At 42.7% G+C, this 14,473-nt stretch overlaps 1 protein-coding gene across 1 annotated transcript in view; it reads right to left on the reverse strand.

Annotated features, from left to right (window-relative positions):
* crybg2 (crystallin beta-gamma domain containing 2) overlaps nt 1–12,728 on the reverse strand; it is a 54,184-nt gene extending 41,456 nt beyond the window's left edge. Inside the window, exons 1-2 of the mRNA XM_030347394.1 lie at nt 12,291–12,728; nt 2,409–2,514 (exon numbers count right to left, since the gene is read on the reverse strand). Of these exons, the coding sequence (XP_030203254.1) occupies nt 2,409–2,514; nt 12,291–12,475 (291 nt within the window). The 5' untranslated portion in view covers nt 12,476–12,728. The remainder of the gene's footprint in view (nt 1–2,408; nt 2,515–12,290) is intronic.
* Nucleotides 12,729–14,473: the final 1,745 nt, after the last annotated feature.

The following is a 14,473-nucleotide window of genomic DNA, read 5'->3' on the forward strand; positions in this document are numbered from 1 at the left end:
CTTCAATGATAAAATATGTAAAATAAATGACAGATCAAATAAGGAATTTGATCTCTACTTTCGATAGGCGTTGCCAAACAAGTTGTATCCATGTCCAGTGCAGAGAGAATAAAACCATTTCATTCTTTGATTGTTTGTCAAGTTTGATTGACTGATTTAAGTAACGCAGTGCTGCGATGAGATATTCGCTGTGCTCTGGCGCCCCCTATTGGTCACATTTATGTACAGCGATCTGACTCCAGTAATAGAAAATATACTCTGATTCCAAGATATCGTGTATACGTTGCTAAAAGTGAACAGAAATTGTGTATATGACTGGTTACCTGTGCTTGGTGTAGATTGCAAAAGGTTTAGTAATTGTCTCTAGAATAGAAACGTAAAGACACTCGTTTTACTGTTGCCATCTCTCTACTTGTAATGCTAAAAACAAACTAAAATCTAAAAATATTTGTGCATGCCGTCATGTCTTTAAATATAGATATATCTAGTTTCCAAATTCATACAAGATCCTTAATCATGACTGGTTTCAACAGGAAATGTAACAATAATTCAAGAAATCTATAAAATGCTGAGATCATACTCGTTTAGAAAATGTGTATAATTATGTTTAACTTAATACAGTTTGATATAAAGTCTTTAAACATCGTAGACTTTTACTGGAGAGGCTTAGGGTGCCTGTCTGTCTGTCTGTATGTGTGTATTGTGACATATGCAGAGAGTGTCATTTTAAATAATCAATCAGGATTAGTGTTGTGCATTCTCCGACAATGTGATGCAATGAGCTGTTGGTTCAGCCCTTTCAGCAACACAAGGCTGCAACAATATAAAATAGCTGTTCATGTAGCCTATGTCTACACTTGTTCCCTCTAGTTATCCTAAACTTCACAAACACACATCCCATAAAAACCTTAAATACAAAGTCTGATAAATATTGAATTACCAATAATAATGTTAATGTCTCTGGTTTAACTACCACCAGGCAGTTTATTGATCAGGGTGTTTGACTCCAGGATGAAAGGGTCTGGAGTCCGTGGTTTACCCTTCGGCATCCTAGAGCAAGATGCCCTCACCCCTACCTGCTCCATTCATCCGCACACACGTCAATGTCGTCCATTCAAGGCGACAGCCAGCTGGTCGGGAGCAGCGAGGGTGAGGCGTCTTGCTCAGGGACACCTCGACACTCAGCTAGGAGGAGCCGGGGATCAAACTAGCGCACCACCGCCTGAGACACTGCCACCCCTTTGCATCTGGTAAATGGGGTTAATTATAATATCATTCACTCTACATTTGATTTAGGATGCAGGAAAGGCAAGAGTTAAAAGCACGAAAGACGAGATGGACCAAAGCACATTTGGTCCATTTTGAACCTATTTTTGCGTTTACTTCAATTACTTCAATTCCCCCGCAGTTATTGGCTCAGGTCTCTTGCGCTTTAGGGCAGATAGACACAACAGCACCTTCTATCAGAGAGCTGAGATGCTGTTCTTCCAAGTGTGTGTGTGGCTTGCATGTATCAAGTTTCATTATGTACATAAGATCCTCAATCATGACAGCGGTTCTACAGCAAATAAAATAATAACTCAAGAAATTTAAAAAAGGTAGAGATCGTTCTACTAGTTTTGAAAACGTGTCTAATTATGTGTAACTTAATACACAGTATGGTAACGAGTGGATGAACAAATGCTTTTATTGTCCTTAGGCCAGTAAAAGGTGAGGACGCCTATGACACACGCACACGTGGGCATTTGTGTTTGGGTGTGCGTGTTTAAATTAATACTCCCCATCTTATCCTATCTGACTAATTACTTTATGAATAAATAAATTCATGAGTCAATGATAATTAAATGGTTTATACCTAGACACGCACATTTTTGCATCATAAATTATTTATTGTTTCAACCTTTCTGAAAAGACGGACAGGCCAGTGTCTCACTGACTTGAGTGACTCTCTCACTTTGCCCAGTGCAGTGCTGAGCCTATAACTGGATGTTTATTATTCTTTTCATATTTTAATATTCTCTCGGAAAACGTAATGATTATCTAAAGCTTTAAATTATGTTTTATTACAAGACCTATAGTTGAGGGTGTGACGAGTGTGAGGGATGTGAGCGTCATGTGTTCATAGGAGCATTGGCATTGTGGATACTGCGCTTGAGACACTGTTGACTTCCCAGCTACCAGGAAGGCCACTCAGGCTCTGATCCCTCAGGGTCCTAAAGCCCTCCTCGTAGATGAACCAAGAGGGGACACACACACACACACACACACACACACACACACACACACACACACACACACACACACACACACACACACACACACACACACACACACACACACACACACACACACACACACACACACACACACACACACCAAAAGGTGACATCAGGAAGGTTGTAGCTGACCTTTGACCTCGGTGCAGTAGCGTACAAAGTTGAACTCTTGCTGGCGGATCTCGGACTCTCCAGGAAAACCTCATCGCCGTCTGGGAATAGCGAGCTCTCCGAGGACCTGAAGGAAGACAAGAGAGGAATGAGACACACCTTCGGATCAACGGTACCGGTACAATGTCCTCCACAAACGTCAGCCCACAATGTTTGCCCTCTTTCTTCCTAGGGTTAGGGTTAAAGTTGGGGTCACCGGAAGGTTGCTAGTTTGATCCCCGGCTACTCCTAGCTGAGCGTCGAGGCGTCCCTGAGCAAGACACCTCACCCTGACTGCTCCCAACGGGCTGGCTGTCGTTTGCATGATTAACGAGGCTGTGAATGCGAGTTATGGTTTACATTCATACCAGAGCTAGGTGCCGTGAGTTCAGATCCATTCAGGAGCATATTAGTGTAGTGTAGGTTATGACAGAGGGCTCCACTCTGACCTTTGACCCAGGAGGAACTGTGTTCCTAAACTGAACATTCCCGGGGCACAGTGCACAAAAGTTAGCCCGAGGCGGGTGGCGGGTGGAGGCGGGTGCCTGTAGAAGTTTTAAAATGATTGGATCTGCCCAGTGCCACTCTGGATCTGCCATAACCAATCGCATAGCGTTTGGTCGTGACGTATGTCATGCGACGGGACCGGCTCCTTCACCACTAACGGAGCCAGCTGGAAAATCAAACTTTTCCCGAACCCGGTGGGGAGAAGTGCCACAACATCATTGTCCCCAACAAAACTCTGCAAAGCTTGTTCTTGCTCCGGCTTTAATTGATCGATTTTCGGCATCGATCCCACAACAGACCGAATAGCTTCTCTCGTATCCTTCTCCATTGTCTTCCTCTGACTACAACTGAAACGGGCGCGTGACCCAGACGTCATCGTTCTCAGCCACTCCCTCTGTTCGCTGATTGGACCGCCAGAAATCTGGTTTACATGGAACGCATTTACATCAAGCAGACCCAGACCTAGTACTGAAGTGAAATGAAAATTGAGCGGAAGTAGGTAGGTGGGCGGTGCCAAGCTACACAAAAGTAGGGCCTTGACTAAATAAAATATGTGCACGAGTCAAATTAGAGGGATAAGAACAAGTTTATCAGACTCTAACAGTAAAGAACAGTTGGCTGCTGCCTTTTCCATTGAAAATGAACAATAGAGGGTTTGGGAACGGAGACATATGGTACTCCGGCACTCCGTTCAGGATCCACTCACACCCTCCAAACCCGACATACGAAGCTGTGCACCATGGGTGATCGGGCCTTTTCTGCTGCTGCCCCTAGACTATGGAACGCCCTCCCTGACCACCTGAGGGCTCCACAGACTACAGCTCTTTTTAAACGGAACCTCAAAACCCATCTCTTTAAAAGAGCATTTAGCTAAACTTTCTTTGAGGTTCCCCCTTTTTAATAGTTTTTTGGTCTTTTTTTCTCTGAAGCACTTTGAGATTCTTGAATATAAAGTGCATTATAAATAAAATGTATTATTATTATTATTATTATTACATATATTGGCAAGGGGGAATAATAACCATAGAAAAGTGGAAAAACAACTGCCCTTATATTTGTTTATCACCAGGGTTCTGTGATTGAACCTCCTTTGATTAATTCGTTATTTTTAATACAAAGAGAATTAAGTAACGCCATGTCTGTATGATAGATAGCTCAACCTTCGCCTACTTTGGCAAAACACCTGCCACAGGTATGAGGTGTTAGTCAGTTTATAGGAGTTGTTGGTAAGTTAAGAGGTGTAACATTCAGTTTGTAGGTGGTCGATCGCATCACATGGACAACAAACGGTAGTTTAGAATACTGAATATGAAAAAAAAAAATACAAATATATATATATATATATATATATATATATATATATATATATATATATAAATATAGCATTAGAAAAGTGTTTGCTGAATGACCAACAGCAGTGGAAATGTTCTGGTATGTTTGAAAACAGAAACCCCCTGGTTCATACACAGCCTGACAGATCAGGACCGTGACAACACTATACACCCGGCCTGGGGGTGTTTCACACTCTAAACTACTGGATTACACCATTCTGCCCCGATATGGGGAAGGAAGGAAACCTCCCAGCACGCTCACCCTGGCCAGGACTCGACGGGAACTCAAGGGGTGAGACAAAGAACTACAGACACGCTGAATGACTGTGTTCCAAAAACAACGCAACTCATCCACGGACCGTCGCACCTCGGAGCACACGGGGCCTGTTGTTTTGACTGAGTCACAGGTTGACAAAGTCAAACACGCGCTCCCTAAAGTCAACACAAACGGATGTTATTAGCAATCAACCGTCAAGACGAACCAGCTGCTCTTCACACGGGAGTGGCGCGTGACTGCTGCTCCCCCCTCCCCCCCCCCCCCCACCTGCTTTGGCCCGAGGTATCATGGACCGTAGAGATAGCCAAACAAGGAGATAGCCAAATGAGGGGAGGCCGCTTGTGTTTATAGTCCTTGACTGTAGCAAGTGTCCGTGTGCTGTGCTAACCATCCCGGACAACCTCCCAACAGAGCGCAACAAGCAAAACAGTTCAGGACAAAATTAAATGGTTACACAATTCGTAATGTCCAATTCAACAATCAGCCCACAACCATAATGCATTAGTCAACAATAGCAGACATTCTTTAAAGTGCATCTATTGTATCATCTGGTGGAATGTTGATGAGTCATCACAGGCCATTTAGGAAAGCTGCCCAATAGTGACAGGTGAAATTTGGCACCCAGATGTAGAGATAAATTAACCTTTGATAAGCAACAACACACCTAGCATAGTTGTAATGTCATACACACAACCTCTGTCATGTCTGTCGGTCTGACACACACACACACACACACACACACACACACACACACACACACACACACACACACACACACACACACACACACACACACACACACACACACACACACACACACACACACACACTTACTTATCTAGGGCGTTTTCCTGTCATCCTGAGAGACAGGTATTTTAAGCATGCAGTAAGTTGTTAGTAGGGAGGTTGTGAGGGTCTCGGAGACAAGTTGGGTCTTGGGCAGGTGTGTGTGGGTCGTGTTTGTGTGGGTCGTACTCGTGTGCGTGAAAATCCTTTACATTACACGTCTATAGTATTTTCCAGTTTCCTTTTGTATTAGTGATTTTATAGACATTATAACTGTGGTTTTAGGGAATGGGTTTCAAGGAATGAAAGCAAATTTGCAGCTAATAGTCTGTGCAACAGTGAGACAAAGCTCTATCTGTTTATGGTCCTAGATCCCTGATCGTACTAAACAGGTCATCATAAACCCTGTGGTTTAACAAGAGATACATTTGAATGTTATATTTATATAGCGCTCAGTTAAAAAACCGACATATTTTTTGTTCTTTGTTCATTCTATATTGGCTGTTTGGCTGAGTGAAGAGGGACAGGAAATGGGCTTGGAGAAAAGAGGGGGAATCCATGCAGCTTAGGACAGCAGGTGGGAATCCAAGCTTTGGTTGCTTCACGGTGTGTTTGGCGCATGTGCAGTTGACGTTACTCTGCGTCGGTGCGACACACTTTGGTTGAACGCGCCATGTTTCGCGGCCTTTGCGTCGGTTAGTTCTGTCTAACAAGATTCCGCCGACTTCACGTCACTTCTAGTGAACACACTAGAGGACTGAGCCAGCCAATCAATAATCATTCAGCCTTAGGACGGCAGTTACAGTATTAAATCAGCAGTGTAGCTCTGCCTGTAGTTCCCACATTTGGAGTAGCGATGGTTGTAAATGATAGAAAGCATCCACAATGTGAGTCAACACAGAATCCCAGGTTTGACGGTAATGTTTTACACTCCTGCTGCTGAACTTTGACCAGTTATAGTCTGTCACGTCAAAACATAACGACATTTCCACCACATGAAACACTACTACTTTGACCCCTAAAATTAGCAAACATGTTTAGAATTCATTTTGATATGCGAGATAGATAGTCAATACCACCCGAATAACCTCTCTGGCAGCAGGCGGACACTCTCAATTTGGACTATTGGTAATCAATAGCATTGCTACAACGTGGTGCAAAGGTATAGAGATGGTAATGGCCGCATAGAGTTGGAAAACTTTGATGGCAAACCAATATTCACGTATACCCCATAATTTTAGCATAACCTACAATTGCAAATGTTTACATTATTGTCTTGTTTTTATCAGGTCCTTTTCACTCAGTAAATAGTTTTCAATATTCTGCATACACAATTGCACTTTATGCTAGTTTGCACTGGGCTGTGTTCTTTATGCATTTGATTGCATTGCACTTGCATATCATAAATGACAAAGTTGGCTGCAATTAAAAAACAGAGACACCGTTGATTGATAAGCAATTTTCCCTAGCGCCAGAAGTATTATGACAACCTTTGGTATGGGTCCCATAAATCTGTCCACATGCTAGAATCCGTTTGAGGGCCAGACGCTGCACAGGTCCTGAGGGCTGGGAGGGAGGGAGGAGAGGGACCGTGAAGGTTAGCAAGAGTCACGTGTGGACAGCAGCTGCTATCGTTAGGTTTCAAGTTAATTACTAAAAGATCAGATGTGTGGGTGCTTTGTCTGAAGAGAGAGCTACCACAGAGGGGTGGGAAAGTATAGGGTATTCATCGGGGCTTTTGACTGCCAGAGGAACAGGTTATTGGTTCGGGACCCCGATGTCCACACAGTCTACCCCTTCACTCTGTACACACGAAGCAGGCACATTCATCCAAAGTGACAGACAGTGGATTCAGATGCAAGCCATAAAGGAGCAGGTAGAGGTTTGGGTATCTTTCACAAGGATGCTTACAGCTTAGGCTGCGGACATTGGTGTTCAAACCCTAAGCCGTTCTGCTGCGCGATAAACACCAAACCTCTATACATAAAGGGCCAAACAAATATATGTAAAGAGCACTTTCAGTACAGGTATTGACTCTGAGGTGCATACGACCATATCATAATATAGCCTATAACTTCTGGAAAGAGGTTCAGATTGTGCCTGTCAATGCATTCACCAATGTACCTCCCTCTCACACAATCAATTAATTTAGGTAATATGCTTACAATTCAACCATTACCATCAGTTTGGAATGAGGTTATCACCAGTTCACGCATTAATTACAAGAAATAACCAATCGCAACAGGTTACACAATTCACTGGCAAAGGCTACAGTCCACTAAAAGGCATCCTTGACTTCTAAAGTGCGACCTTTACTCCGATTGGACTGAGAGAGCGGGAGACAAAGACGGTGATGAGTTAAATGTGTATGAAGAACAGGTTTTGTCGTCACTACACCTGTTCAGCAGCTCAGGTAAAAAGGTGATGTTGACATGGTGGTTACAATGTGGCCACTCATAATCCCAACCCAACTCAGGGAAGTTGCTAGTCTGGCTATTGCCAGACTAGCTCAATCGTAGCTCAATCGTAGATTGCACGTTGGTCTGGGGAAGCTGCCGTCACTTTCTTCAGCACAAGAGGCGTGATCAACGGGCCTCGTTCAACTGACTCTGTACGCGATTGGCTGGTTGCCGTCGCTTCCCTGTCGTCATTGTGTTAAACGAGCCAATATCGCGCCAAGGGAAAAGCTAGCTTGGTGATTTGCTCCTGCAAAAAAATTATCGGAAGCATAAAGAAATGTATTGCTCTGCTCCAGACCCTTGTGCAGGGCGAGTTGCACCTTAATTGGGGACCAGTTTTATGAAAGGTCAAAAGGTCGCTCAGGAGACTAGTTTTTGTGTCAATGAGAGCAGAAGCCGGAGCACATCTGTAAAGAGCCTGAATATGTTCATTTACATTTCATTTTACATTAAGGTAATTTAGGAGACGCTTTTATCCAAACGACTTACAATAATTTCATTTAATATTTATTAAAGGCACCCAGTGCAACTTTATGTAAACATTCAATGAAAAATAGACAATTCAATTTCTAGTCTTTTTTACACGTAGTAAGTTTCAATAACTCCATACCATTACATATCGACATTCAAGGAGCAAAGATGAGACGTCGTTGTGTGGTGAGAACTGATAGAAAATCGTAAACAACAACAATCGCCGGTGGGGAGAAGCCATTTTTCCATTGACTGGAAGCCTGCTTTATTTATTGTAGGTTACAAAAAATAAAGAAAATGGCGGCATTGTTGTTGTTATCGATTTTGTATCAGTTCTCACCACACAACCGACGTCTCATCTTTAAGCCTCGAAAGTTGCACTGGGTGCCTTTAAGACTTGAACGACAAGCTTCAACAACAGCTTCTACCCTTCAGCAATTAGACTCCTGAACTCCTGAAGATTTACAACTCTACTAATTTATTTATTTGAATTTATCCCCTCCCGCTATTAATCCCCTCTCTCCCCCCCACCGGACTGAGCTACAAAAAAATACCACAAATTTTGTTGTGCGGCAATTAAAATGTATATTCTATTCTATTTGTGAGATGATGGAGGAACAATTTATCACTGTCGGTACAGTAAACCACGCCCTTTAGAGTCACATGGTAGCCAATTATAAAAGGTTAAAGATTAAGGCCAAAGTCTATGCTTAACGGCCAAATTATAATGCGAGGTGGGCGTAGGTGGTATCGACCTCTCCAGTAAAGTCACGACACGCCTGGGCGTGCGTTCACCTTTCCTGCTACACCTTCTGCTAGGTTTAGGACTATTTCTCTTGCAGATATCATGAAGGGAAGCACTGGCTGGAGAGCCAACTAGACAAGGCAGAGGTATGATTTGGCTTTAAGATACAGAAATGGGGTGTAGTCTTAAACCAACCTTCAGGAACTATCCCATAATGACTTTCAGGGACATTCTGATGATGGTTTTGAAAAGCACTACACCCACTCACATTTTGCATGCATTTTCCTTCTGCTGTTGCCGCCTCAAGTGAGACGGAACACTAGCCGGAGAACAAGACGCATCTGGGAGCTCAGGTTTATTTGATCTTGGAGCTTGGAGCACTGGAATTTTAGCTCCAGAAATGATTGCTGCTACATGTTTGTTGTGCATTTGGCTGAATAAAGAACTTGAACTCTGGCCCCCCTCCCTCTCATACCCATTTCCAGCAGACTTGGCTTGGTCGGGCAAATGACAGCAGTGTATCTAATATGGGGGCGGGGTTTGATGCCGCAACTGTACAGAGGAGCGCCCTATGGGAGAACCGTTCAGGCATTAATATTAACAACCAAGATGGCTTCCGCTGATGTCGCACGTGCCTTTGCTTTGGCTGGTCTATCCAATTGCGTCCAGAGGTATTTTGTATCTGTGTATGTTGCCAATACTCTTCGGAAATTCCAAAATGAACTGAAAGTCTAGTCTTGTTCAGGCTCGCAAATATCACTCAGATATAGAAGAAATTTAATAAAGCGTTACAAAACAAATAAAGCAAAAAATACGGCTGACCTAAATAAGACATTTCCCTGTGTTCATTGGCACCCTGTTACCCAAATAGTCCTAGATGTGACGCTCCAACAACAATACAAATCACTATTGGAGCAAGTATATAATTTGTAGCTCAAGATCTCTTAGCTCAAGCTTTCCTAGCACAAGCTAAGAAAATAACAACTGGACAGAGTTCAGAGCAGCTCTGGGAATCAGATCACAAGAAATTGGATCATTGTTGTTAATCGTTATAAATAGCCAGGGGCATAATTGGAGTCGGTACATGCTAAGAAAGGCTTGCCACAATCTAAATTCAACCGACCTGCTAAAAACAACAAAGTGCACACAGGTCAACTGACGAACAATTCTGTACGCAACGATGAACGGGCCTAAATCCTCAAGTGGCCATCTTGGTTTGCTCATTGCCATTGCGACCTTAATGAACCAGCATTTAAAGAGACATTCAGGACAAGTGACTAGAAGTTATCCAGATCACATCCAGTCACGTAAGCCTGTGAAAATCATGGATATGCTGAAAGCTCCTACTTGATCAGTTCCCAAGGCTGACACATGGAAGTTTAATGAGAGTTTTGCTTCAAGTGTAACAAGCCAGTGCTTGTATCAATATGGAACTTTAACAAGACACAATAATTCCACATCTTTTGGAATCTGCGTACATAATGTTCTTTCTATCACGTTTCTCTCCGAATACTCTAAGTTCAAGAGACAAGTATCGTAAGAGATATGAATGAGCAACTAAATGAAATGCTAAATATGTGCACGAATATGTTTCTGGCTGGCACATCTCTGACACAACTACTGACAGCTCCTCAGACCTTCAAGGTAGTACTACTACTGTGTGTTATGTTAGAAGATTCCAGTTGTCTGTGGTTAATATGGACTACAGTACACCCAAGGGGATTCTGCCCTTTACAGGCAGGTGGTGTCCAAACTGTGGGTCGCGACCCATTAGTGGGTCTCAGCAGGGCCCAAACTAGGTTGGATGATGGCCACAAAAGACATTAAAGAAATTATATACTTTTTCTAAAATGTACATGCCCTGTCTGTTTCATCTCCTCAATAGTATGTTTGAAGACTGAAAAGGGGGATACTGCATTGGGGAACATTATAAATGTTGATTTTAAAACTTTTTCGACATGGTTATGAGAATGAATTGAATATTTATATGCACTAAATGTTGTTTGGGTCGAAGGCACATAAACAGCTCGAAACATAGGTATCATTATAAGGAGCGAGGCGCAAAGAAGTTTGTATTCAAAGTCCAATATATTGTAACAAAAACAAAAATCTTTTGTCAAATCAAACTACGGCCGTCATGCGGTTCCAATCCACGTCCAGGCTTTCTCTTCAAACTACAACATACATCTCCATGGGAACATGAGTCACGCCACGTGTGATGAGACTCTAACAAAACATGGATATAAACCAAAAAGACATCCCACTACATTACAGTAGTGGGATGACACTGTTACCCATGTTATCATGCCCTTGGCAACCCCCACACGACGCCAGGAGCCAACCAGAGAGGGTCTGACTACTTTTTCCCCATCACATGACCTCAGAAGCTACCAGACTTTTTAAGCACACCGGATCTATAATCCTTATGTCAACACAAACCACAAACACGGCACACACGCCACTGCATACTACAAGGCGACGGTTGTTTAGCTTAGTGTGTTCAGTACCAGCTATAACCGTATGCTTTTAATGCTCAAACAAATAGGCTGTCCATCATGCATTGCAGGAAATGTTGTTGGTGGGAGGAAAATGGTGAGAACTTAGTGAAAGTCTGTTAATATGATCAACTCCATCGTTCAGCATGACATTGCAATAGAATCACGCGATTATTTCAAGACAGGGACAACCCACTTCATAAATAGACCGTTTAACAGTTTGTGTAACCGTTGGGGTGACACCTCTTTTTCTTGTGTTTAGGACGCCGAAATCCACATGTTGTAGGCCTACACCATATTTGTGTCCATTGAAACTTGGTGATATGTACATTCATTGTTAATGTTCCACTGTGTCTTGGCTTGCATTGCAACAGGGGCTACAGCTGTTTCAGAATGAATGAATGGGGCCAACGGGGGAGGAAGACAGAAAACAGTTGCATCCCTCAAGCCAATTCAATGTAATTTAATGAATATACATAATTAGACTTTGTTCATTTGTGTTTGTCCATACTGCCACGGGAATGTTGTAATATCATCAATCAATATCCTTTGGTCTTTGAACATTGGAGAGAAATGAGTGCACACATCTGTTTCCATTTCTATGCGTTCATAATCATAAATAAAATGATGTTAGTTCTGCAATTTGCGGTTTGTGCGTCTATAAGTTACAGATAAAACGACTCTTAACTGTCTAGCTGTAGATAAAACACCAGACACATCCGGCACCACATCGCCTCGCTCGGTGACGTTTGCATCGCCTTAACGCTACATAATTTAAAAGTATGCATAGTACCTGGCATCCGCCGTCTTATCCAGAGCCGCGTTACTCCTGGACTTAAGACTGAATTTAAACAGTTTGAACTTTTTCTTCTCCCCTCCATTGCTCTTCTCTTCTTTCTCCACCGGTTCCTTGTGGTGGGCTTCACTCCTGGAGAACAAACCTTTCAATGACTTCTTGGTTGAAGATTTTTTGGCCATAATACCAGCCTAGCAAAACAAATGACTAAAATAAAACAGAACGGGTCCTCCGAGGCGACTATGCACACAGCAGAGCGTTCCGCTTTCTCTCGCCGGGGGTTAGATTCATACAGGGCCGGGCGACGCGCACGCTCGATGGAGGGCTGTTGATACCTGTTGACAGGTGATTGGAGTTTCTTTCGCCGCTACATTCTCTGCGCGTCACGCACGGCATTACGCACAGCCTCACGCACAGCCTCACGCACAGCCTCACGCATGGCATCACGCACGCACAGCGCCACACAGGTGTGGCAAAACAATGAAAACGACACGCCCACCGGTTCTCTACCCGATCGGAGGCGGAGAGGATTCTGTAGTGTAACGTTATCCCGGTCTACCTTGAGTCAAGTTCCGGTTTCATATGAAGCCGTGTGGGCCAGGGCCAGTTGTAAGTCCCCTGGCGGGAAGAACAAGAACATGGCAAGAATAGAAGCGAACAAAGGAGGATAAATATGGACTTTTGAAGACAAATTTTTGCAAGAATTAAAATTAATATCAAAAATAGGTAACGAGTATGAGTATGATGATCCCTCAAACGAAAGACTATCCCTCTCTCTCCCAAGTCAAACCATGATGGATACTCGGATATCCCGCCCCTTCTCTCTCTCTCGTCATACCGCTCCTATGGACCATCATTTTTTATGACTTTATGCAGTGATATTGGTGTTATATACATATTAAGTCATTTAATCAGAACACATACACTCAAAGTACAATATAAACTAACGCATAGGAAAATACCTTGCCACTATCGCGAATCCAAATAACGTGTGGCCCCGCGATAAGAAATCGAGGTCACCTTCTCTTATCTCGACCAAAACAACTCATAATAGATAGTGTGACTGGAAATAATGTGTGTCATTTTTTTTTGTGGACCCGTTATCTTATCAAAAATAATTAATAATAGGCCTACTTAATCATAAAGACAATAAAATGACACATCCTTCTTAATTCAATCATCTTGATGAAATAATATCCAGTGAAACAAGGAGGTAATCTACCAATCCGACGCGAGAGGGCGCCAAACTACAGCAGTTGCAACTGCAGAGAAAGAGTTACAGATTGCAGGATATTAGCCTTCAGTCACGTTTATACAAGGTACGGTTCGTGGTAGGCAATGTATGCATTTCTGATCGATCGTAGCTCAGTTTAGCTCCAATTATTTTATTTAGAGATCGGGAAATTTACTATGCAATCTCTTTAAATTGCCTTCTACTTTTCAGTTTAAACCATCTCCGCTCAGTTGGAATAGTTTGTCTTGTTTAGTTTGGCTGTCATACTGGATTGGACATGCATTCAGTAGCCTAAGCTGACTGAACACACGGATGTTGATCATAAACAGTTGACCAGTAAGCTAGTGCTATCTAAGATTGCATCAAGCATGCTACGCAAACACTCCTTAATTCAAGTTTATTACCTATGTGGTGCCAGTCACCAAATGGAGAAAAGTACCTGTTTACATTCTTAAATTTACCACTCTAATCTATAAATAATCACTTAAAGTTTATTATTTAACATCGGACATTGCCAAAAGCAAATATTTTCATCAATTAATTTAGGATATTTGACATAACTTCACTTATTTCCTTCAAGGAACTGAATGCAGGTATATTTTATTAGGGGTCATTTTTGCCGTCTTCTTGAATAAAGAAGTGAGGAAGGCCTTTCAGTGTTTCCAAAGATGTTGACTACGTGAGTCATCGTTCACATTTAAACCGAGTGGCATCCAGGAATTGCTAATCTTATGGTTTTATAATGGATACCTCAATGTGTTCTGTAAGTATGTCATTAGTTTGCGGTTAAATGAGTCAGGTGTTTGGGAGGGCTGGTGGAGGACACAAATCAGACTCAATGTCTGCTGATTTACGACCCTTCTTATCGAGCCAACGAATGACCAACAGAGCAACAGCCAGTCCACTGACTAGTGGATCAACCGACCAACCAGCTAGGCAAACGACC

Source organism: Gadus morhua, chromosome 22 (genome assembly GCF_902167405.1).
Source record: "Gadus morhua chromosome 22, gadMor3.0, whole genome shotgun sequence".
Classification (NCBI taxonomy): domain Eukaryota; kingdom Metazoa; phylum Chordata; class Actinopteri; order Gadiformes; family Gadidae; genus Gadus; species Gadus morhua.